The 25,651-nt window shown below is 38.6% G+C and overlaps 3 protein-coding genes across 3 annotated transcripts; all 3 read left to right on the top strand.

The window, feature by feature from the left end:
- Nucleotides 1-1,337: 1,337 nt before the first annotated feature.
- On the top strand, nucleotides 1,338-4,262 carry lbx1b (ladybird homeobox 1b). Its single transcript, XM_023266841.3, has 2 exons — nucleotides 1,338-2,367; nucleotides 2,850-4,262. The coding sequence occupies exons 1-2, from the start codon at nucleotides 2,040-2,042 to the stop codon at nucleotides 3,335-3,337; spliced, it is 816 nt and encodes a 271-aa protein (XP_023122609.1). The 5' UTR covers nucleotides 1,338-2,039; the 3' UTR covers nucleotides 3,338-4,262.
- A 5,464-nt stretch (nucleotides 4,263-9,726) lies between these two features.
- On the top strand, nucleotides 9,727-17,003 carry cenpk (centromere protein K). The gene is made up of 10 exons (XM_023266842.3): nucleotides 9,727-9,838; nucleotides 11,716-11,805; nucleotides 12,404-12,460; nucleotides 13,459-13,522; nucleotides 13,788-13,834; nucleotides 13,937-14,019; nucleotides 14,150-14,248; nucleotides 14,721-14,856; nucleotides 14,937-14,990; nucleotides 15,602-17,003. The coding sequence occupies exons 1-10, from the start codon at nucleotides 9,836-9,838 to the stop codon at nucleotides 15,755-15,757; spliced, it is 789 nt and encodes a 262-aa protein (XP_023122610.1). The 5' UTR covers nucleotides 9,727-9,835; the 3' UTR covers nucleotides 15,758-17,003.
- Nucleotides 17,004-17,228: 225 nt separating this feature from the next.
- On the top strand, nucleotides 17,229-25,404 carry LOC111566305 (stromal membrane-associated protein 1). The gene is made up of 10 exons (XM_023266833.3): nucleotides 17,229-17,508; nucleotides 18,181-18,314; nucleotides 19,168-19,253; nucleotides 19,361-19,436; nucleotides 19,529-19,591; nucleotides 19,760-19,835; nucleotides 21,454-21,584; nucleotides 22,560-22,776; nucleotides 23,570-23,907; nucleotides 24,741-25,404. Exons 1-10 carry the CDS (start codon nucleotides 17,391-17,393, stop codon nucleotides 24,873-24,875), a joined length of 1,374 nt encoding a protein of 457 aa, XP_023122601.1. The 5' UTR covers nucleotides 17,229-17,390; the 3' UTR covers nucleotides 24,876-25,404.
- Nucleotides 25,405-25,651: the final 247 nt, after the last annotated feature.

Genomic DNA, 25,651 nt, shown 5'->3' with positions numbered 1-25,651 from the left:
TTGGATGCAGTTTGTGGTAGAATTGTGCAGGTTGTAAATTGGGAAGCAGTGTTTGTTTGTTAGCATTAGCAGTTGAAGTTTTGTTTATTGCCAAATGTACATTCAAGTAAGATTTTTTTTAAATTGAAAAAAAATACACTCATCTATTTGGAAGTTACAAAAAAACAAAGCAAATAAAACAGTGTTCAGAAGTAGCAGCTTATATTTCAAGCAAACATCCAAAGAGCAGTTACCACTGAAATTAGATCTCACCCCCCACCAGCAGCAAATATAAACTGTCTGGCTGTTTTTTTCTCTCTCTCTTTCTCCTCCTCATAACCTGATAAAGTTAAACTGGCCACATAACTTCAGATGCCCTTTGCAAACTGACAGTTTCTCTTTTTTTTTCTTTTTATATAAAAAACGAAAACATAAATGAACGTTTGGCTGAAATGAAACTACAGTGTTATCTGTTATTTTAAATGTTAGCGCGAGGGATGTTGATAATGGAAAGCAGGCAGTTCTAAAAGAAAACACTTTTATTTCACGTTAGCCTTTTCTCCACCACTATAGAAAACACCCTCGAAAATAGCTAAAAAGCATTTGCTGAAATTCGATTTCATCTAATGTTTTGACACAGAAAAACAAAATCGAATTTTTTTTTTAAAGAGCAACATTTACCTTGTGCTCATTCTGTCTTCCTCATCATCATTATCATCATCATCATGTTTTATTTCTTACTGGCGCGAAGCTATAATCACTGTGAAACTGATTTACAGCATCTTGATTTATCATTCGTTATGAATAAATACACAGCAGCATTATCAAGAAAAAAATGACAACAAACGGTTAATAAAAATAACGATATTAGTACATTTCTACGAGTGCATCCTTAGAATTTCGCTTTTTTAACAATACAGTATCTTTACAATTAACTTAAATTTGTTATTGTAAAGACTAAATGAAAATTGAAATATCATCATACGAAAATTAAATGTCCCTTTCCCATTGCATTTTGAAAAATAGGAATTTTAATGGTAAATAAAACGCATATTTCGCCGCACAGCCGATGCAAATACACTCTCTGTCGCACACTACTTTGTCAGCTCAGCGCCAAAATAAAGCCATCGTGTCAAACCTGCAGGATGCGGGGGAGATTTGAGAGGAAATGAAATATTTCTCGTACGATATAAAAGGAGCCCTTTTGCCTGAGTTATGGCCCGAGTTTGGCGTTGCTGAGAGGGACGCATGCTGCTCCTTCCCTCCCGCCCCAGAGGAGGTATCATCAGAGCTGATATATGGCCCAGCTCCACATTACCTTTACAAAACAAAGGATCATCCACGCTTTGGGTCGAGGAAAAACATCCTTCTGACTATAGCTGCGGCACCTGAAGTAACAGGAGTCGACTTGTCTTTTTCAGATCATCCGGATAATCCAAATACTTTTAAATAGAAGAGCAGAAGCTGAACTGAACTTTTTTGCGCGTAAAAACGCATAAATTGGCTACAGATTGTGATTTCTCTCCCCAATCTCCCTCTTTTCTCCCTCTCTCTTTCCCTCTCTCTCTCTGCTTCCCCTCATTTACCCCATATACCTATTCTGGTATCTCACCACACGACTAAATTAGACCAAAGATGATAAGAGCACAAAGCATTATAATTCCGCCGGGCTCCTCCTCCTTCCAGCCATGCGTCCTAATTAATGGGACACCCCCAGTCGCAAAAAGCCCCGCACTGGACTGCAACATAGTCAAAGAGTGAAAGGGAAGAGGGCGAAAGTGCCACTGGAGATAATTGATTACCTACCAATCAATGATAACTTGTTAGTAATCGTCAACTCTTTGGACCTCGCCATTTTCAGGGAGGCAACTCACTCCTGCGGACTTGCTGCTCCCGAGGATCGACACTTTGAGCGCATCCCATTTTGGAATAAGATTTTCTTTTCCTCCTTATCTTTGTTTTTGTCCCCCGAATCTCCAAAACTGTTATGTGACTTTTCTCTCCACGTTTCTGACCTCCGAATATTTTCAACCAAGTCCTATAAACTCTGCGTACAACCAATGATGACATCCAAAGAAGTGGCCAAATGTGATGCAGTGGAAAACAGGAGGCGAAGTCCGCTGGACCACTTGCCGCCTCCTGCCAACTCCAACAAGCCGCTGACCCCCTTCAGCATCGAGGACATCCTGAACAAACCGTCGGTGAAACGAAGTTACACAATTTGCGGCACGGCTCATCTAATTTCGTCCTCTGAGAAGCACCGTCCGTCCAGCATCCCTCTGTCCAGCCGGGCTCTGCTCACCCAAACCTCTCCGCTCTGCGCGCTGGAGGAGCTGGCCAGCAAGACCTTCAAGGGGCTGGAAGTCAGCGTGTTACAGGCTGCGGAAGGTAAATCTCCAAACCAAAAAGCACACGACATTTTCAGATTTTACGCATCGAATTAAATCTTTTAAATCTTTTTTAAAGGGCCTGTAGCAGATTAAAAATTAGTTTGATTATATCTACACTGAGCTTTGTGCTTGTTTAATAGCAGGAGCTAAAATTTACTCTTGTGTTTAAAAATCTGTAATGGAAGAAAGGCGTGGTAATTTTTCTGTTCGTCCAAAAAATGAATCGCTCCTGCTTTTCTTTAATTTTATGTCCTATAGTGTGTCTGGTGCTCAGTATTTCCCAGCGGTGTCTGTGTAATATTCTTGTAACTACCTATCCCCGCAAGGACGTTATGGCATTATCTTTTCTTGGACAGAATCATTTTCATTGTTATTTTTGTGCGTTCGGGTTACTTTTACGCGCACACTTCAGAAGAATTCCTGCACCTGCACGAACCAAAGATTCTCACACAGCCTCCTTCTTTCTTCTTTCCCTCACAGGCCGGGACGGGATGACTCTGTTCGGCCAGAGAAGCACTCCGAAGAAGCGTCGGAAGTCTCGAACGGCGTTCACCAATCACCAAATCTACGAGCTGGAGAAACGCTTCCTGTACCAGAAGTACCTGTCCCCGGCCGACCGGGATCAGATCGCTCAGCAGCTGGGCCTGACGAACGCGCAGGTCATCACGTGGTTTCAGAACCGGAGGGCCAAGCTAAAACGGGACCTGGAGGAGATGAAGGCCGACGTGGAGTCGGCCAAGGCCGTCGGCCAGGTCCCGCTGGACAAGCTCGCCAAGCTGGCGGATCTGGAGAAATGCGCAAACGGCACGCTGGGCCACCCGCGCGCCGAGTCCCCCGTGCGGGGAGGCCAGCAGGAGCTCGAGCTCGCTCAGAAACTGCGGACATCGCCGCTGTCTCCGTTCTCAGACCACACAACGAGCAAGGAGTGCTCGGAGGACGAGGACGTGGAGATTGATGTGGATGACTGATGGCGCAGCGAGGAGCTCCGACGCGCAAACACACAAACATACAGAGACGCGATTTAAGAAAAAGAAAGAAAAACCCACCGAGGACTTGTAACTTACTGCTTATATTGTATACCATATCTCAGAACATGTACCAAAATGTAATGACTTTTATATCGGCACAGATATTCATAGTGAAGCATGAACACAGAACAAGATATGCAGTGGTATTTTACAATGTATTCATTAGCGAACTGTTAGCAGACTTCTTTCGATCAAAGCAATATGGTCTGAAATGACACGAGTAACTTATTATTTTTTTACAGCATAGGCCAACACACACGCGCGCGCACATACACACACAGACACATGCATTCAAACACACGCGCACACAAACACACACACACACCTGCTCTGTTGCTTTCCCCCTCTCTCTCTCCAAATACACCCAACAATGAAAGTGCTCCAGTTTTCCATATTTTTTGCATGTAAATGCATGATTTGATTTGTGATCATTATCTATTTATTTCTACTTCTCCTTTTTTAATTTAATTGCTTTTGTATTTTCTGTGAGCCAAAATCGCCATTGAGTCACTGTGTCACTGCCGGCTCTTCCTCCTCTCCTCCTCTTCATCATCAGCATCATTATTATTTAACTGTAGATTTCAGTGCATGATGATGATGATGATGATGATGAAAGGCAAACTCACAGTTATGGAAAATGCTCAACCGATGGCGAGAAACAGCAGCTACTTACTGCGGTGATTTTGACGAGCTCTAGGCTACACTTTATAGATTTATTGTTTGGATACAATAGATTTACAGTTCAAATTTGTTATGTTTTGTACACCTGTAAGTGCCTTTCTAAAATCAGGACATTATTTGAAAAACCAATGCACAGACTGTAATGTATATAGGCTACTATGGGAATAAAAATGGCTTTTCTGAAGATTTCTTTTATGTCTTGAATTAATATCGAACTGTTTTTTTTTTTTGAAAACTGTTATTATTGTGGGTATAAAGGCCTGTTATTCTTTTAGTATTGAAGGCAGGAAAAAATGATTCCTTGCCAAATGTGGCCGTGTAAAGCCCATCAAAAGCGGCCTATTTAGAGTTATTATGCTGAACTTATTTTGTCCCCTTTGTGTGATTTTTTTTTTTCTGCTAGGATGCTCTAAACATTTTGTGGCCCGGAATCTCACGTCCCCTTTCACATGCTTTAAATGCGTATCGTGGCTTCTTGACCCTTAGACGTGTTTCTCCATTCGTGGCAAAAATTTATGTGAGAAACACAAATCTGGTGCAGGGGGAGAGAAAAAAAAGGCGAAGGATGGCACAAAAACACAAAGTTTTGGGCCAGTTTCCCCGGGTCCTTTATTAGACCCCCTTCTCTTTTTTTGTTCTGCGGGACTGGGCCGTAATTTTGTGCGTAAAGCATGAAAAGTGGGGACAAATGAGCAGCGTTCCCCTGATGGGACGAGCCACAAAGGAGCAGGGCCGCTCCCCCGCAGGCAGCAATACTGAGACAAGTGTGTCCCACCGCACAGAAAGGACGCAAACGTTTGGAAGCCATATGGTTTTTGAAATTTCCTCACAATTTCAGACAATTTGATGGATTGAGTTAACCCTCCTTTTAAACAGTTTAACTGGGTGCGAACAAAGGCCATAATGCCTACATAGACTCTCCCTTCATGAGGGCATCTGCGGCTATTAATGTCTGGCCCTTTTCTTCAGCCTGGCGTTTTGAACAAGTCAATGAATTACAATGAAACTGCCCCTTTTTGTGAGCCGCTTGTCTTTCTGTGCCTTTTTAAGCTCTGGAATAATATGTTTGACTTCTGTCCAAGAACCTTTTTTTTTCCTAAACAAGAAATGGATTTTTGTTGAAAGTGTTTTTAATGTTAAGCAGGGAGCCATAAAGAGTTTAGACTGTGACATTTATGCCAAAGTCTGGTTAGGGAGCCCTTTTGTTTGTTTTCTTCTCATCTCTCTCTTTTTTCTTTTGCTTCTTCTGCCTTTTGATTTCTTTTGTCTTTAAGGAGTTTAATGAAGCTGAAAACATGGTGATGTGAGAAAGACAGAGTGCCCAGAAGAAGAACAACTCAAAAGGCAACCTCCCGTTTAACCCTCTTTGTTAACAGAAACGATAAGTGGAGCTGTCTTCTTGTGGCTTGTTTTATAGTGTTTGCTTTTTTCCCCTCTCCCTTTTATATATATATTTTTTACATTCAGGTCAACCTGAATAAGTTTATAGGCCTGTAAGCTCCTAATACGACCAAAGTTATTGTAAAAGCTCTGCAGGCAAATTAGCCCTATAAATATTCTTGACTTTAACTCTTTTATTTTGCCTTTATAGGCAGTATGGTTTATAACAGGTTATAACTGTGACCAAATATGTGTTTATTAATGTATTTGTCAACAACATCCATAGCTGGATACTGGTATATAATTAGATAATGAATAATAACTCAATAAAACACAGTGGTAATAATGCAGAATAAGTCTTAAAGGAGAAGTTCTAATTGCAAGCAAATACTGTGCAAAAAAGTCTTCATGTCCTCCGAAAGCTAAATCAGAACCCTTTAATTAAATGTTTATATACTCATTACAAAAGCAAAATAAGGTTTTAATCTGGTGTAATTCATATTTATTCGTAAATCCAAGGTAACCCTTCATTTTAAAGGTGCAAAGACAAAAATCTATTCAATTACTTTGAAAATTGACCTGCAAATATGAACATGTCAGTTTAAAGTTTATTTTGTGGTGTGTGTGTGTGTGTGTGTGTGTGTGTGTGTGTGTGTATGCGTGTGTGCGTGTGTGTGTTCTGGAGCCTATCCTGAATCAAGCATATTTATGAAGGGAGAGAGTGTTAAGGCAGGCTAAGTTTATGGATTTCACTTGCTTATTTTATGAGGGCTTGTCAGGCGGGCCCGGTGATAAGTAATACTACAGTCTGAGGGACCACTTCGTGGTAATTAATCTGGAGGTCTTAAGTGTATTTCAGTATTTCACTTCAAGATAGAAAAAATCACTACTTCAATCGTCCGGAAAATTGAAGTTTGATGCATGAGTCCCTACTGAAACAATAGTACAGCCCTCTCTCTTTTCATCTCTTCCCCTCCCCTTTTTTATATTCTGTGCCTCTCTCTCTCTTTTATTATTTGTGAAAAAAACAGTGTCAGGTGCAAAGTGCAAACTCATATTTGAGGCCAGTGACAGCAAAAAGTGCATCAAAATTAATTATGTTTTCCATGTAGTCATCTAAAAAATAAAACAAACTGCTGAAAAATGAAAATAATGCATAGATTACAATAGTCCCTGGTTCATTATTATTATTATTATTATTATTATTATTATTATTATTATTGAATAAGTGTAAAAAGGAGATCTGTAAATGACTTTATATTTGCCTGCAGTTAAATCACTCTATATATCTAAATAGAGCCGAAATGTAGAGTTTTAATCATAGCCTTCCTGTGGAGCCAGTTAATACTTCAAACTTCAATTTTACGGGCGATTGAACTAAGCATGTTCCTGACAGAATTGATGTATGTATTAATTTCCTTTAACTGTTGATTAATTAGGCTGCGCTGAAGGCTCAAATGGAACGGGTTTGCTCAGAAATTTGCATATTAATCAAATTCTAGTTGATCATTCAAATAATCAAGGCTATGTGATTTTGGGGCTGTAGCTAGAAAACATGGAAAAACGAAAACATGTTCTCTCAGACTCTGCGGCTGCTCTATGTCCACTCCATTAAAATTAAACATCCAGAGAGAGTCTCTCGGACTATCTGGAGGAAATTGTTTATCCAGTTTTGTTGAAACAAATGCACAGATACATCAATAGAAATGCAACCAAATAACAGCAAATCTATGAGCTGGTGGATGATAAATAAACAAGAGAGTGTGTGGAGAAAAGGCTGCATCATGGCTGCATTTTGTACATTTTGCAATCTTTAAATTAGGAAAGAGATATTTTTACAGACTGTCACAGCTGGTACAGTTCATTTGGGGTGATAAAAACCACTGTAAGGCAGCAAAATAACAAAGAGGATGGTTTAAAGATCACGTTTTCTAGATATACACTGTGAGAAAACAGGAAGGCTAGTAAAGTCTGCAGGTAGATTAAATCTGAACCACGGGGATCATACTGCTTTAAAAAAAAAAGAATAATGCAAGCATAGTGTTAGTAGATCAGTGTTTTTATGAAATAATGTAAAGAAAAGAAAATCCCCACGTTACAAAAACCCCTGCAAGTCACCAGCAGCACATAAATATGTGGCAGCGAAGAAAATATTGTAAATAAACTTATTTAACAAGAATTAAAGCGGGCAAAAATGATAAAATTGTGGAGGAAGTGGTGAAGTAATTTAAAAATATAAGTACCATAAATTTCTTTGTCGCACAGAAAGCAAAAAAGACAAGAAAGATAATTGAATAGGCAAAATGAAATCAGTGGCTAATATTGGGGTAGTCATACGGACGCACATCCCAATATGATGGACTCTTCGTTAAAATTACATGTCAGAGCAAAACATACTGGTTACAAAAAACTGTTAGTGTTCAGACTGTGAAATGAAATGTTAAACTGCTTTGGAAAGATAGAAAATAGAAGAAGTGCAAATGATGACAAGCTGCAGACTGCAGTCAGCTGCTTGGCTTCTGAGCAGAGAGACAAACAGAGACACCTGCTGGTGTTTAAAGGACGATGACCTGCAGTACAGTGAGCAGTTAACCAGCCATGATGTGTGTGTGTGTGTGTGTGTGTGTGTGTGTGTGTGCGTGTGTCTAGGTGTTAATCACGTATGATAATATACAGGCTTCTTGCCTGATCACAATCAGGTTAATTAAGGGGATTGTATTAGATTTACAGTTGAACTCTGTGAGCAAATGTAATCTTAGCATGAACACAAAAGTGTACCTGATAAAATAACATACACCTTTTTAGAAAATCAGCATTTTTTAAAAACTTTTTTTCTTAGTTTACCATAAAATTTTCATTTGAATTTCAAAAATATTTCTTTTATATTTAATAGATGAAACTAACTCAATTTTGAGTTGAGCAACAAGTAGTGACAACAGGAAAATGTATTGGTTGTCTAATTTTACATAGATCTATATGTTAACAATACTATCTGTCTACTTTAATTTTTTTACACATGCAAAAACACATAATGAAACATTTAAGTCAAAAAATGCACATGATCCAATGAAAAATGAAAGCTTTATGAGGTTATTTTTCCTGTTATTTTAAAGTATTATGTAGGCACCCCAGCGACCAAAATACTGCCTTCTTTTAAAAAAATTAAAGTGTATGTTATACCATGACATACAATCAAGTATTTGAGTGTCATGGTAATAGTGAGAAGGGCAAAATAAAATTCATAAAAAAGGGAAGCAAATATTGAGCCAGCTCATTACAGCACCATGTGACCGTGCTGATTTTCACTCCACATTTTGACAGAAATGTCATCACCAAGAAAATACAGAATTTAGTTTTGTCCTGAAAAACTGTCATTCTTGGTAATTGGGTAATTCAATTTAACAAGTTTGATTTAGGTAAATATTGGTCGTATCTTTATAAGTGCTACAGATCGCAGTCTTTTTTTCTTTATAACTTGCTCTCTCAGTGAACTTTTCTTTCTGTGGAGCCAATGAAATCATGTTCGGGAGAATAATAGTTCTCCTCTCTCAGTTTTTCACTCTGTTGTCCAAGACTGACTCACTGTCCAATTCATTTGAACACATGGATAACACTTTCTGTAGCCTCACCTCACCAAATCTGCACAACAAGAACTTGTAGTCCACATGACAGAAGGATTAGCAGCATATTTCAGCGATACAAATATTACTCTGTGTGTCTCAGTGTACAAAAGTCACATGACAACAATTTTGGGACCTTTCGGCTGCACTACAGGCGGCGTTGACAGACAGAAGAAGAATCAATATCAGTTTTATTGTATGGAAACAAATTCAAGATGTATAAAGATAAATATTTATAGAGTGGAGAACCACAGATTTTTTTTCTGATATTGGTTGCACCCATGAACACTTGGGAAAATTCAAAACATGTTGAGTCCAATTTTTTCCATTTCAGTGGCAATCAAAGAAATTCAAATTGTTTTTCTCTGGAGATCTGTGAGACTATAACTGTGTCATAATGTACACAATACATTTTTGAGTTATCTCTACTTCTTGCCATGGTTGTGGTGTTTACATAGCAGTGTGTGCAGTGAAAAATGAGCCCACAGACAGGAAAAATGAATAAAACATTTTCTTTTGCTGTATACTGTATTTTGTAAGCTAAACAAATTATTTTGTGTGTAAATTCTAAATCTTCAAAGAAATTAGTGTCTTTAAACTCTATTCCTCGCATCTGCGCAGTTGTGCGCAACATCAACACTCACCAACACTCCTCTGTCGCATCTCCTACGTCATCACTGTTGGCGGTATTTTGAAAAAGCAGCAGCATCTGTTGTTGTGGTCCGAGAAGTGGAGAAAACCTGTGGATTTTATCAATATGGTAAGTTTACGCGTCGTCTGAATACATTTAAATGATTTCTAGATGCACGTAATAACAAACCACGCACTGTTTTGTCATCTATTATACAGAATATAGGTTGTGCTCATGCACTCTCGTCTCAGTTCAACTTTTACCTTAACTAGCTGATAGCTAACAAGCACTACGAAGCAAATCCGACTTACCCAGAGTATCTTTTCGTTGTATGGCTTAACTTAACCGAACAACAGTGGAGACATGCGGTCACTTGAAGCTGGTTACCAACTCGTTAAGGCAAGCAGGGTTAGTGAACCTGGATACAAGCGCGTTCACATAAAAGAGGCGGGGCTGGCAGCAGGTGACCAATCACAAACACGGACAGGTAAACTGGCACCAGGAGGCATATTTTACCAACGAGGAGTAAGCTATGGTATCAGAGAAATACGAAGATTTTAAACACCTAACACAGGCTAAAAGTGACACAGATGCAGCAGCCAAAGCAGGACGGAAAACTGAAAAAAACAAAACTACAGACTGTGTATGTTAACAGGGAAATTAGTATAACTACGAAATAAGCATGCAAGGCAGCTTTACTTGTAGAGAACATTTCATACACGAGGGAAACTCAGTGTGCTTTACATTAAAACATTGGAAGCATTCAGATAAGCATAAAAGAGCACAATTAAAATGAAAAATAAAATATAGAAAAGGAAAGGAAAATTAGAAATATATTAAAAATAAAATTCCAATTTGCATGTAAAACAAGTTAAAATAAGCTATAGTAGAAAAGCAGTGACAAACAGAAAAGTCTTGAGCTTTGATTTTTAGGACACTAGTACATCTTCCTATAGCTGTATATTCTGTCAGATCAATGGAGTGTTTAGTGTGCCCTTGTAGCTTTTTGTGTAAGACAGTTTTATTCTTTCAGCAGCAAAACTGGTGGTGTTACGATCTGAATGCAAACAAAAAATAAACATAAAACATAATTCAAATTTACATACTTCTCTCAAGAAGAACAACGTATAATCTTAATTTTATAATACAGGTTAAAAACAGTTGTCAGGAAGGAAAGATGAAAAAAAGCTGACACGTAGATGTGAACAATAATATCATTTTCAATATTCCTATTCTCAAAAGCTTGTGCAGAATCAGTTTCAGTGTCATGTAACATTTTATTTTCATGTGCAGTATTTTCATTACATGTGTGCTATTTCACTTTCATGAGAACAATGTTAGTGTAATGTGCAATATTTATTTTTTTCAGGTGCAATGTTTTATTTTTATGTGTAGTATTTCATTATAATGTGTGACATTACTTATTACCTCACTATCATTGCCAGCATTACTTTTTACTGTTCCATTCTAGCCTTATTTTAACATTATTTCAGCAATGTATTGTACTTACAAATTTCTACGAGGTGCTGCATTTCTCATGTTATGTCTTTTTTTTGTTTGTTTTTGGGAGCAAATAAAGAACAAATGTAAAAACGTGAGTCAACTTTATAATTAGGCTTATTGCAAATCCTATGAAGTGGAAGGCTATAGTGCTTTAATCAGTTATTGTTTTAAAAAAATATTGCTCTAAATTGGCATATAGAGCAATGAAATAACCGTGCTTGTACCTCTAAAACCCTGTACTTACTCTTATTCCCTCTCTGTACCTGCACACGAGCTCTGCTAGGTTTTCTAATTCTGATGACATTTTAAAAGAGAACTAATTGATCAATAAAATTGGCCTCTATATTTGCTGATCTGATCTCTAGTACCAAAAACCCAGAGTTAAACCTGGAATCACCTTGATAACCCCAAATCCTGCTTTGTAGTACAGGTCTCTGCGCTGACTTTTTTTTGTGTACATTTAAAAGTGCCCAAGTTCACATCTGTCTGTTTTCCATGTTCAGGCTGAGGTGAAAGCAGGCGGCCAGCTGTCAGAAGCTGCTCAGTCTGAGCTGCTGGACCTGTGTGAGGATCAGTTTGCTCAGCTGGAAAAGGTAAACACATGTTTTTTACCTCATGACTTTACAGGTCCCATATGGTGAAAATATGTTTTATTGTGTTTTGGGGCTATTTTAAACTTGAAGGTGTAAAGTAAAACCTGTAAATATATGAAAATGGTTACTTCTGCTATTCTTCAAGCCCCAACCTCAATCAAAGTGCACCAAATGGTTTGTTGTTGGCTGCAAGAGTGAATGAAAGTGTTTCTATGCATTCACAGCATCTGATGAACTGAAGACCCAGTGGATTACTTTTATTATTAATGAAAATGTCACAACAACAATAGGAAAACCGTTAGTGTTTGCACAATGTATGGCTAGTGTGGTTAACGGTACCATAAGTTTTGATTGTATGTCCACAGGTCAGAGCTCTGTGGAAACTGTATTACCAAAGGACATTGAGAGATGGTGGAAAATTTAATACTAATTTGACACCAATAAACAAGGATTCTGTGGGTTTCTGTGTTTTCATGCTGTCTGTCTCACATTGCACAGACTTTAATTTATTTGCTGAATAGGGGCACAGTATCAAACCTTTAATAATTTGTTGGATGTGTTTAAAAGGTACAAACTGCAGACTCTTTCTCTGTTGCAGCTTCAGAATGAGATTATACTGTGTGAACAAGATTCCTGTGAGACTCCACTAGAACAGGTGAGATGATCATACCAGAATGTTCATTTATGGGCCCTTTAAGTTTACTGACAAAACTTGAATTTAATGTTTCAAAGAATATTCTGGATTTCTGCTTGTACATGTTAAGGTTCTGTGGTTACATGAGGTATAATCTTTGTTTTAAAAAAAAAAAAAAAACAAAAAAAAACTTTAATGAAATGATCAAGACATTTTGTTCCAAAGATGCCCTTTATTATGAGCATGTTGTTTCTCAATGCCATAAAAAAGCTCATCAAACCTAAATATTCTAGCACCACTAACTTTAAGCATGCTGAGCATTAAAGGGAGGCTCCATGGAACAAAATGAGAGAAAGCTTTTTAAACGGTGTCCCTAAAGGGGCAGCTGGGCATAACTTAATTGGTGATGTTAAATAGCATATAATCTTAAGATCTGATCAATTCGGCCCTCATGAGTTTCACACCACACAAACTAAATACTTGTGTACACGTCGCACTGCTTCAGTGTGACTCATCCCAACTTGCCAATATTTGTCTGAATCAGTCTTCAGTCCAAGTGAGCCATCTTCCAAAAAAAAATCTGGGTCCTCCTACGTACTTGTTGATACAGTTCCAGCTGAGACATTACCAGATCTTTGCAAAACTTATTTTTGTGCCATGCAGTAAAGGTTTTTACTTATGAGTTTTTATTCAAAGCAAATAAGAAAGAAAAGTGTCAGTTTCTCTTCTTTTACTTCTCTGTCCCTTGGAGTTTTAAATTGGCATCTTTCCGGGGGGTTATAATCCGCTGAATAAACTAAATTTACTGAGATACATTCAGGCTGAAGTGTTGAAATCAATATATAAAAATAGCTTCTTCAGAATTATGATTTTCAACAAAATGTGTTTATTTCACACTTTACAAAATACTGTCTGACAATTTGTTTTTTTATGTAAATGATATGACATTTATTTATTTAAATACATAATGTAATCATCCTTTACAAATGTGATAAATTGTGGATTTTCCTCTCCAATAGTCAGTTAACAGACTGATGGCAACAGAATCTGAACTGAAGCAGTGGCTGACAGTGGAGCCCAAATGTAAGTCCTATGTTCATCCTGTGGTGAAAGCTGTAACCATAATGTAATCTAAGTATTTACTACTAAAATATTAATATCACAAATCACTGCTACAGTTTTAAGCTGCGGACGTGTCAAATATTGCTAATCAATCAAGACTTTCACATTTCGTGACTCTATTAAAATGTGATTCCAGGCTTTCAGATTTAAATGTTTGATATAAAATGTTCTATATTTAACATGTTTTACTTTTTTTATTTTACTTTTTTATTTTTGCTTCACCCAGTGCTCGCACAAAATCCTGAAATTTTATTTCAAGCTGGAAAAGAGGAGGTATGTGTAAAATGTAACACTGAGAAATATTTCCTGCTAAAATTCCAGATTAAATACAGAACTACTTTCATACAATCAATTTCCCTAACGTGCTTTTTACAGATGCTGAAGCTGTGCTCTGAACTTGAGATGGTTGTTTCTTGTTATGAAGCCAAGAGAGACAAACTGAGAGAGAGTAAAGAACTGTATGTAACCTTTTGATAACACAGCAGGCATTTAATTAATTACTGTCCTTCCTCAGAGCATATAAATACTTCAGAGATATTTTTCCTTTCCATTTTTTTCTCTTCTGAAAGTGTCATGTATATTTAATAGTGAACAGAAGTGGCTGGAGGAGAAGAAGGACGTGCTGATAGCTGCCAGTGATCATGTTGAAAGACTGCAAATGGAAAAGGAGAAATTATCAGAGTACAGGTGAGAATGATGGTAAAGTCCCACTAAATGAAAGAAGTGCAGTTTTGGAGGTAAAGTGGTCCCTCACCATGTCGTACTTCACTTTTCGAGGTGTCACTGCATCACAAATTTTTCACAGTCTCCTCTGTCTCCCGTGTATAGCAGCATTCAGCACCTGGCCTTGTCCGTTTTACATAGACGTGTGATTGCTGTGCTTAGTGTTGGTCTGCGGTGTTGTGCGGTGTGTGGGAAGGGTCTATAAAGCCTCAAAATATATGTAAATAATAAAATAAATACGGTCGCTACTTCGCAGATTTTCGTCTATTGCAGGGGGTCTGGAACGTAACACCCACGATAGACGAGGGACAACTGTATGTAAAAAGATATGTAAAAAGAGGAGGATGATGTTTTGCATAGATGAAACAATGTAACATGCTCAAATTCAACTATAAAATCCCTGAAAACAGCATTATAATGTGCATGTGTACCACAGTGTATTACAGGACACAAAGGCAAAAATCCAGAAGATGAAGGTCTACCAGGAAAGGCTGATGGAGTCGCTGGGTGACATCCTGGAGAAGCATGTTCCTCTTCCTCAAAATGAGTCCAGTGCGAGCAAGAAGAAGAAGGTGCAGTGACCTGCTTTACATTTGAAATCTGTGTTGTTACAGCTCCAGTGTTTCTTACAATCTTTTGTTTTCATTTTCAGAACATTGCACATGAGATACATGAAGACCTGATTTCACTCAATGAAATTCTGGAGGTGGGTTTTCACACAGTACATAGTTTGTATGTTTGAATAAAACTGTTTAATATTTAGCTTTGTTGATCCTACCTGGTGTTGCTTATCTGTCGGTTAGGTTTTGTAGTAATGAGAGATTCTAGAAAATTTATTTTAAGAGATTTTTTCATCATCAACAACCAATTGTACAAATTCTTTCTTACAGGATAAGAGTGGGGGCTTTAAGTCCCAGTTTACCTACATTCCATGAAAAATGTCCACTTAGGCAAGTCGTACACATAGATATACAGTCACATTTTTTCCTCAGAGTGCAAGGGACAAGGACAGCCATACTGAACAAAGAGTACTAAACGTTTTTTTGAAGGCTGCTTAGGTTCACAGGGCTAGAAAATGACACTTCTTAGCAACAGATGTTAGAGTATCCTGGTGACCACAGCACATGGCATGTACAAGTAAATAGGTTACATTTATATGTTGGGCATCACTTATCAAATAGTCCTAATCTTAATCTTTAGCATATCGGTCCATTGTGAATTAATAACTAAACGCAAAATACAACTCAGAACCTATTAAATTGTCTGAACTGCAGATGTGTTTGATCCTCGTCTCCTCTATCTTTTCTACGTCTGCAGGTGCTCATGAACAAGGTCCTGAACACACCACACGACCCTTATGTGACAATAGACGACACATTCTGGCCTCCGTATGTAGAAATGCTGCTCCGCTATGGGATTGCAGTGAGGCATCAGGAGAATAACTTTAAGATCCGCCTGGAAACCTTTTTCTAAGCCACTGGTGCATTAGGCCTTTCAAGCACTTATCTACGAGTGTTTCTAATTCGAGTCTGCTTGTGCAGTGCAGTCAAGCTGATATGAAGGCTAACTATGCTGGGAAAGCAAAGGGGCAAGTGATTAACTTTATATGTGTATCACAGTTGCAAGATGCAGTTGTTTTTTTTATTTGTTCATTTATGCCTCAAGTACTTTTTTAGGTCAAGATGTGTTCTGTACATACAGAATAATTATGTGTAATTCATAAAGTCGAAGAAAACCCATACATTGTAGTTTTTGCTATTTGTAGCATTGGAACTTGGTTTAATACTAGAAAGATTTTAAATTTTATACACTGAACAAAAACAAACACAGCATGCAAATAGTCTTCTGACTTCTGTTTTGAGGTGAAAAACTTTTAATTTGTGTTGTTCTGATTAGAGAAATATTACTTTTAACCATTTGTGCATAAAAGTATTTTTAAGCTTTTCATCTGGTGACAAATTCTCGCCTATTAAGTTAATCTACATCCTGATCAGGTGTGGCTTTTAAAGACAATGCTCAGATAGTGTGACCAGTACATACCAGTGACTATAAAAGGTCTTGTTAAAATGCAGCTTTATTCAAATGAAAGTATGCCACAGATGACAAGACAAAATTGAGAGCAGACAGGATGCTGGCATATCAGTAAACAGATACTTAAATGTCCAGAAAAATAGTTTCGGGCACTTTGGCAAAGCACAATCATGTCCCCCAAAATGTCCACCAACTTCATCAAGACCTTTAGAAAAAGTGGTAATACATTCCACAAGCCAGCAATGACAACCTCATTAGCTTGACGTGTTTCAGATGTGTTTCCGACTTGTGATTTCTGTCCTATAACATTACATCTGCCCATTATTGTTTTCCATTTATACTTATAGTGCGGACTTGGTTGTTTCATCCATCCAGTGGTAGAAATGTTGTGTGTTGGAACAAAAAAAAAACTAATTCTCATATGTTAAAAAGAATTGGCAGAATTTAGTTATATATTACATACTGTGTTAATATTTTTTGTTCAGTATATATTGCTTTTTTCACCAGATTTGTTTTCATCAGTGTTCTTAAAATCTGTTTTTCACGTTTTAAGATGACTTTCATTTTTTTCCTCTAACTTTCTTTAAGACTCAATAATGTACTGTATATATGTAGATTTTGCTCATGTTCGTTTTTTTTTTAATGTTTTATTGTTCATATTCAATAAACTTCCTATATTATGTTGTTATTGTTTAGTTGAAGCATTTAAAACAATCCGTCATCCTGTTGTTGGTGTTGGCAGCCGACCAGAAATCCTCTTCCCCGCCTAAATCATCAATGGGAGACGGTGAATAAACCTTCAGGGATGATGATGAATTTTTTATGAAAATGAAAAACTTGATTCTTCAGAAACGTCTTACGTCGACACACGTCACCGCTGCGGTCCAATCAGGACGGCCGCCGCGTCAGCTCCGGCGCTGTGGGCGGAGAGGGGATTCCGGTTCCGGGTGTTTTCGTATCGCACTCGGAGGCGTCGAGACCGCTGATTATGGTATTTTATCAGAAACTTCTCTCGATACACGACTGAGTAAAACGCAGCTCTTTTAACCAAGAAAGTCCAAACAAAACCGCGAACATGACGACCCGCTCGGAGAGAGAGAAGGCCCAGAAACTGAACGAGCAGCACCAGGCCATCCTGTCCAAAATGCTGAGGGAGGAAGACAACAAGTACTGCGCCGACTGCGAGGCGAAAGGTACGACGTCCACACCCTGGAATTTTTTTTTTGGTCATTTTCTACCACACAAAGTTAACAGTTTAACTCAGAATTCGCCAACTGACACTGTGGCGTCTGCGTTGGCTAGCTTTGTTAAGCTAGCTCCCAAGCGTGGCTCAGACTAGTCAGCTGACATCTCTTCCCCTTAAGCTAAACTAAGTGGCTAACCAGGGAGCTAACTTCTGTAAATCTACATAAGCTCCCAGCACTGCAGCTGCTCCGTCGCCACCTCCTTCTGCTCACTAGTCGGCCTTTATAAGCGTTTAACAAAGTGCTCCAGGTGTTTGGAGGAAACGTGAGTGTTATTTTCATGTTGGGTCACTAGAAAAGAATTCTTTATTTTGGCACTTTAAGCCACAACAGTCTCAAGAATGTCTGTTATTCTTCAAGCACATCTTACTGAATCGTGTTTTCATGACCTGCATGTTATAATCTTAAATGTAAAGCGTAGTTAGAGGCCACTGTGGAATAAGTGTGCTTTTGCTTGTGCAGATCTGTTCTTTCTTAACAACCATGTTTCCATTTGTGATGATTTTGTGACAGTGGTGCGTATTTCCTTTTTTTTAAGCCGTGCTGTCCATAATTGAATCATCTTGGTGGACTTGTGAGAGACATGATCTAATCACAGTCTGTTTTTTTTCTTGCCATCAGGTCCAAGATGGGCATCCTGGAATCTGGGAGTATTTATCTGCATCCGATGTGCTGGCATCCACAGGAACCTGGGAGTACACATATCCAGAGTGAAATCAGTCAACCTGGACCAGTGGACCTCAGAACAAATCCAGGTACCGTTTTCTTTGTCATGCAATTACTGAATGTACCACTTCATATTTTTATGTCCACAGCAAGAGACTACTGTGAAACCTGTGTGCATTTTCATTGTGCATATCCGTTCTCTGTTAACAGCAAACTTTGCATTTGAATGCCTCAGAGCTGTGGTAGAGGGTCAGATTTTCCATTTTAAAGGGGCACTCTCCATAATTTAGCATTGCTTGGTGGACAAAAACAGAATGGTAATATTCTGTGCAGCAGCGGCTTTCAGTCCCTCAAGCTTTTTTTCCCATTATGCAGCTTCAGAGAATATCAATACGCCACATTTATGTCATTAAGAGGGTACCATACTAACCAGTTTTTAGCCAGCAAATTACTGTCGACATAAACATCCAAGGCATAATAACAGCTGTGAAATATTTTTACCAAAGCGCCATAATGTCCACTTAATACATTTCAGTACAGAAGTGCCTGAAAAGTTGGAAAAGTGAAGTTTCACATCAGACAAGGCCTGTCATCGAAGTTAATAAAAATCTGAAATTCGTCGATGAGGTGCTACTATGTTAGTGCAATATTTTGAACCCTAATATGAGGAATTAAGCTGCCTTGAGTTGCTCAGTGGTAAACACCTTCATCTCATAAACTCCTTGCTATTTGTTGGAAAGCAGACTCTCTATTAAAAGTTAAGCCAATAAATCCCTGGTGCTACGTCCACAGAAGACATGATACGACTGTTTACATCGGCTGTGTCTTACTGATAATGAGCAAAGTAATCATCATGTATACTATCAGTGAAATGACTCTGTACATATTTTATACGAGCAGTTCCTGTGGTCTGAACGCATCTTTGGCTTTCCTTTTTTTCAGAGTATACAGGACATGGGAAACACCAAGGCCAGGCAGCTTTATGAGGCCAACCTTCCAGACAACTTCAGAAGACCTCAAACAGACCAGTATCCTTCCCTGTCAGCAGACAGACGAGCTTAATAGTGGCACACTGTGTATAGAATTTCTATTTGCCTTTTCATTGTTGATTTATTTTCCTTAACTCTGACCTCAGAGCAGTTGAATTCTTCATCAGGGATAAATATGAGAAGAAGAAATACTACAGCAAGAATGTGACCAATGGGAGCAGTGTATGTATTGACATAACATTACCATGTAATGAAACATGGATTTCGTTGTTCATCGTTTTTGAACACACTGTGAGAATCTTTTGCTTTTTCAGCCAAAAGATAGTAAGAAAGAGAGGGAGCCGGACAGAGGGAGCAAGGTGTCATCTTACACCAAGGTACATCTCTCACACACACACACACACACACACACACACACACACACACACACACACACACACACACACACACACACACACATTCTTTCATTAATGCTGCTCACTGCTGTTTTCTGATCCATGCTGGGTTTGGTCAGCCTTTCATATCTGTAACTATGTTTTTTAAAGAGTGAAGAGTCTAGGCCAGTTCCCAAAATCAGCCCTGCTAAGACTTCAGAACCCTCTGTGAACCTACTAGGCCTTGGTGAGTATGAAATATGCTGACTGAGATACTGTTTATTGAAAAAGGCTAAACAATGCTTCAGGCTATAGTTGTTGGCCAGTTTTGGAGATGATAAAACAGTGGATGATTGTAAACTTGTTGAGTCTGTCACAAAATTGTCATCAAGATGGGTGCCATGTGATTCTTGATTACTTATGCTCACACTGTTTGTATTTATGTCATTTTGCAGTCACTGTATATTGGAATTTCACTTTTTATACAAAATGGACGGAACTCCCTTTGACACCTTTGCTTTGCTGCAGCATGTTGAGGCCTATTATGTTACCTGAGGTTGTTTACGGCCCTTGCAGTGGGAAATAACTGCACTAACTTCACATATTGTGGTGCCATTAAACTGTGGGTTTTCCAGCCTTAGCTGAGTCATGTTGTCACTGCAAACTAATGCCTCCACATGTATTGATCAAACAGTGGAAGGGCGAAATGTCATCTTCAAAAGGGCTTGTTGATGGTTCCTAGTAGTTGCTATGTAGCATGTTTGCCATAGCTGTGACTGTACGTCTCTGTTACTTGCATCTAACAGACAGTGGCTTCACTATGCAGTCTGTGTCAGAGCTGCAGTAAACTGTTTTGAGCTGCTGTTAATTCTAACTATAAAATTCTTCCTGCTACATTACATTAAAACTCCTGCAAGGCTTTTTTTGTGAGAGAGGAAGAGGAAGTGCAGCAGCTGCTGACTCGGTTACAAACGCGACAGACTTGTAACTTCTAGTTTCATTGTAAAACTTGGTGTGCATTGGAATTTTAACACTTTGGTGCATCAGTGCTTAATATTACAAAAAAATAGGGCAAACAGTAAAATGATATGCTGTGAACTGGTTCACGGAAGAAAATGAGACACTTCATAAAAGAAGGAAACACCTGATCACACATTCTCATAGAACAACAAAGAGATCCCACTTGTTTTTGTTGTTGTAGATGGTGAATAGAGAAGTAATTCTGGTTTTCAAGTGTAGCTTTTGTTTTGGCTTCATTGCTGGATCTCTCACAGTTGGCCTTGTATTATGTAAATGGCTGTTTGAGGATATAGACAGTCATTTAGTTTGAGTGTTGTTCTCCTTTTAGTCTATTCATTTATGTTCTTGTCCATCTGTCTTTTCAATGAGATATCTGTGACTTTAGTGATGGTTTTTATTCTTTGGAATAATGTCCGCTATTACTTCATTAAAGCAGTTTCGTTGAGAGTTTAAAAGAGATTATGTATTCAAGTGGAGGGGCATTGTTTTATTTGCATGGCATGTTTATTGTTATTTTTGTTTTGTGGCCAATGAGTTAAATAGGGTAAGCTGATTAATTTTTATTTGGACCAACTGTTGTTCTCACAGTGTGGGCCATTTTGCAGCTGTGGGAGGGTACTGCAGTTAAATAAATGCAAAGAAAATGAATTCTCACATCACATTAGCAGACATAAGTTCTGTTGATTTTAATCCAATTTCACAGCAATTAGATATTGTGTCAGGATTTTATCTACGAATTTTCATAATGTTTAAGTAATTACAGGTTAATTATTACTGGGAAATCATCGATGAGGTTATGCTTGTACTCCACCTGTGAAACCAGTTTTTCCACCTTTTTGTCGTAGACACACCAGCAGTTACATCATCTAATAACAATGGTAGCACGAGCACAAGCCAGAACAATGACCTGGATATATTTGGCCCCATGGTATCCAACCCCCTCCCTGCGTCCACATCCACGGCTCAGTTTTCTCAGGTAAAACCAAACAAGTATTCCCCACTTCAGATTTAATTCTCATTTCTGAGTATTGCTCAGCGGGGCTCGACAATAACGGTTGCCTCGTTGTAAAACTTGTATTAAGTGTGCAGTAAAAAATAAAAAGGCAAATGATAGCCATCAGCATCAATAGGCCACAAGACAGCAACATGGATGCTGAGAGAGAGTCAACTCAAATGAAAGAAAAGCAGAAATACACTTCAGAAAATGAAGGCTGCAAATCAGGCACTCTGGACTAAACTTTAAAAAAGGATTTAAACCAATTAAAATTTTAATGAGCTTTTTTTTTGTTTATTAGAGTTTTGATTAATAGGTCTTCAAAGTCTAGCATGATGTCTTTTGTTTCCTTTGTGTTAGTGTGTTTTTTCCTCATTATTTATTTGAGTACAAATTTTTATCTAGTAAAAGATGATTCAGGCAGTACTATTAATATACCTTGTTGTTACGTCTAGGGGATTTAATTACAGTCAAGCTTTTTGACTGTACCTGCTAGTTAACAGACCACAACTAGAATATGAGAAAATATTATGGAGAGAGGCTATTATTATAGTTATATTTGTATTTATAGATTGATAAAAAATATGGACATGATTAGTCAGATCATGCAGATCAATAACAGTTTATGGCACACAGTTATCAATTGTGAGACCTTTGCAAATGACAAATAATAAATTACCAGTTAATTAGTAGCTGGTCATGATAGGGCAGCAAAAAGAAGTGAATCTAAAATATTTGAGTCATATGTGAACTTGCATGTATTAAAACACTGATAGTTTTTCTCAAGAGTGAGATGTTTATCGGATGATGCATACAAATCAAGTAAAACAAACTTATTGGATTTAACTACCAGTAAATACAATGTCTTACATCATGATATGACACAAGGTGCAGTGTTTCTCGGATAATGCTTTATACTGTTTCCTCTACACCTCACGATATTTCTCCTCTTTCTAGGTGAGCTCTAGTAACTCGGCTAGCACTCCCACACAAGCTCCAGCAGGTGGAGTAGCAGGAGGAGCAGCCAGCTCAGGGTCAGTACAGGGAGACCTCGACTTGTTCAGTGACGGCAGTAGCACCACTAGAAGTGACGACGTGGCCAAGAAGCCCCTGTCGAAGGACTCCATCTTGTCCCTGTATGGAACCAACAGCATGTCCCAGCAGGCCCCCGCTGGTGAGGACCCCACTGCTTAGAAAAAATCTGTACCGACATTGACTTGCCATTATGTCATGAAATTCCCTTCTTGTGTTGTCAACCCATAATGGATATTATTCTATAGCAACACCACTCTTTTGTACTAATCTTCTTAATACATTGAGAAATACACCTCTTTTTCTTCCCAGTATGTAACAAACAAATTCAATGTATAAATGTTGAAAATTATTTAGGTACAAGCAGATGTACAAGCACTTGAACTGGTCGTATAGATTTAAACAAAAACTATTTAATCAAAGAATTCAAAAAAAGGATTGCACAATTAATCACCTGCTCGATGCCAACCTTTAGTGCTTGTATGCTGTCAGTAACTGTTTATACAGACACTTTCATTTTGTAGCATTTATATTGAAGCAGAAGGAAAAGAAATGTCTGTCAGGGCACTTGGAAATAGACAGCAAGAGTCACTGTGTTTAGGGTTTTCTTCAATATCAAATTAATCCAGTGATAGTTGTCTGTAAATCTATGGGCACATGATAAACAAGAGCTACTAATATAAAATAGCAGCTGATTTTGCATCATACTTTAGAAGTGGCTCGTGCAACATTTTTCTCACCGAGGAGATCTGTGAAAATGGTGACCTCATTAAATCTGATTTCACAAGCAGCAAGTAGAGGCTTATATTTCACAACTCTGTCCCAGAGTTTTCCTTACTTCTTGTGTCGATTAACAGTCACTCTTCTAAAACACATTACCAACTTTTATAAATCATCCTGCATCTCACACATTCACTCTTGTTTTGTCCCCTCAGCTGGCATGTTCATGGGCCCCTCTCAGATGCAGTTTCCTGTCCAGGCCGCTGCCGGTTATCAGGCCTTCCCTGGCATGGGCACAGCCATGCCTCCCACTACTGTCATGGGTGCCATGATGGCTCAGAGTGGAGCAGCCATGATGGGGCCCAGCCCGGGCATGATGGTTGGGATGACGATGCCTAACGGCTTCATGGGGAATGCACCAGCCACCGGTATGATGGGCATGGCCCCCAGGATGATGGGACCACAAGGTGGCGCGATGCCTGCAGGCATGGTGCCAGCTCAGGGCATGTACACCATCCAGCCTGGCCAGCAGGCTCAGTGGAACATGGGTCAGGTATGAGACAATTTCAGCTGTGCTCATTGCTTCAGCATTGTGTGAAATTATTGAAGTGACTCCCGCTTAAAACTTGCTGCTGCTGGATTGTGTTCAAGTGTGGCACTCATGAAAAGTGTGATGTGTTACATATAAGGCCACACCCTGTTTAAATGATTCACAACGATGTATTGTGAAGCGCTGCACCCTAGTGTGTGTCGATGTGGCATACAGCACCCACTAGGTCGCAGCGCAAGCATGATTTAAGAATTCGACCTGTGTTCCAATTCCTTAAGACACCCTCTTTGTAAGGAGATTAGTTGTGTCAACAGTTTGACAAAAGTGACAAAATCAGTACACTCAAAACAGTCGGTATGCATGTTCAAAGCACGGACATTTGGAGCGTGCACACTGTTGAAGGGAGGTGCTTACAGCTGAAAATATCTAAACTATTTGTATGTTGGGATCACCAAAAGCAATCACTGTGGTATTTTTGTTAAAGATAAATCTATTTGTGAAGTTAGATTTTGACAAATTGCACGTGTTAAACATTTTCCCATCCATGCAACAGTAAAAGATGTTAACTTTTTTGCTTGCTAGCTGCATAAACATTTTGTACATGATACGTTTAATTTGTAGGCAGTATGGCATTAGGACACAGGAAGGGTGTAGATTCTATTTAGAGCTTCAAAAATCAATTCCTAACCAAAAACAGGATATTGATATGACTAGTAAATATTAAGACGGGTCTTGCTGCTAAACCAGACAAAATGGAGGTCATGTGTAGATTATTAGATATTTTTGTGATCTTAATGCTTCAATGTTACTCATGCTGAGGTCTGTACCATCTTCAGATGAACCAGCAGATGTCAGGGTTGACTCTGAATGGTGCGGGTGGTCAGATGGCCTTCGGTCAGCCTCCGTCAGCTATGGGCGGTTGGGCAGCCACTGGATCTGGCCAGACTCTGAGCACACAGCTGTGGAAGTGAGCCTTCGAGTGGGTCGGTGGTCGGGCAGAGTACGAGTGGATGTTGCAGAAAGCACAAAATATATCTTGTGCTTCTTCTCTGTAGCTCGCCATGAACTGATGCCCATTTCCATCACGGACCAGCCTTCGGAACATGAAAATTGTATCTCTTTTTTTTCCTTCTTCTCCCTTTCTGTCTCTCTTTCTCTCTATTGTGTGAGTGAATTGGGAGTTCTACAGGATTACAGCCTGGCAGTTTCTGCCTGTCGTATGGTTTTTGATCATAACTTTTATTTTCCTTTTTTGGAAAAAGTTACAAGGAAATAACAGTCCCAACATCGACATATCAGAAAAGCTGCAGGACCAGTTACACAAGCTTTTATTGTATCACTGTATCATTATAAGATTATAGAACATTTAAATGAATAGTATTTAAAGGGAGATGATCTGACTATCAAGTCAGTCAGTACTGCTCCCGAATGTACAGCGCTGTATAACCTTCTTTTAAAGTACTTGTGGTTCCCCTATAAAATTAAAGTGATCAAAAATAATTTGCTTTGATGTGTCTTCTGTGATTCAAATATTACATTTTTAAAGGGGTTGGTCTCAAAGTAGAGGAAATTTTATTTCTGGGGTTTAGAGTTAAACCATTCAAAGGTAATTAGCGAGCCAGAGCAGACCTTTTAAATTTGTTATTAGTTTTTACTTTTTTCTTTAACGCTGAAGTTATTTGTGTTTGTGTCAACCAGAGAGAATGAATGCTGTGTGCAATTCCCGAATAGCAGTTTGTGGGCTCCG

This window comes from Amphiprion ocellaris, chromosome 4 (assembly GCF_022539595.1).
Source record: "Amphiprion ocellaris isolate individual 3 ecotype Okinawa chromosome 4, ASM2253959v1, whole genome shotgun sequence".
In the NCBI taxonomy this organism is placed as follows: Eukaryota; Metazoa; Chordata; class Actinopteri; family Pomacentridae; genus Amphiprion; species Amphiprion ocellaris.
The sequence above is the reverse complement of the archived record's forward strand: the minus strand, read 5'-3'. Positions and strand labels throughout refer to the sequence as shown.

Coding starts and splice junctions, on each gene's coding strand:
- lbx1b (XM_023266841.3), top strand. CDS start 2,040: ATGATGACATCCAAAGAAGTGGCCAAATGTGATGCAGTGGAAAACAGG. Junction 2,368..2,849: donor CGTGTTACAGGCTGCGGAAG/GTAAATCTCCAA, acceptor TTTCCCTCACAG/GCCGGGACGGGATGACTCTG.
- cenpk (XM_023266842.3), top strand. Junction 11,806..12,403: donor AGTTTGCTCAGCTGGAAAAG/GTAAACACATGT, acceptor TCTCTGTTGCAG/CTTCAGAATGAGATTATACT. Junction 14,857..14,936: donor GTGCGAGCAAGAAGAAGAAG/GTGCAGTGACCT, acceptor TTTCATTTTCAG/AACATTGCACATGAGATACA.
- LOC111566305 (XM_023266833.3), top strand. CDS start 17,391: ATGACGACCCGCTCGGAGAGAGAGAAGGCCCAGAAACTGAACGAGCAG. Junction 17,509..18,180: donor CGCCGACTGCGAGGCGAAAG/GTACGACGTCCA, acceptor TCTTGCCATCAG/GTCCAAGATGGGCATCCTGG. Junction 22,777..23,569: donor GTCCCAGCAGGCCCCCGCTG/GTGAGGACCCCA, acceptor TTGTCCCCTCAG/CTGGCATGTTCATGGGCCCC.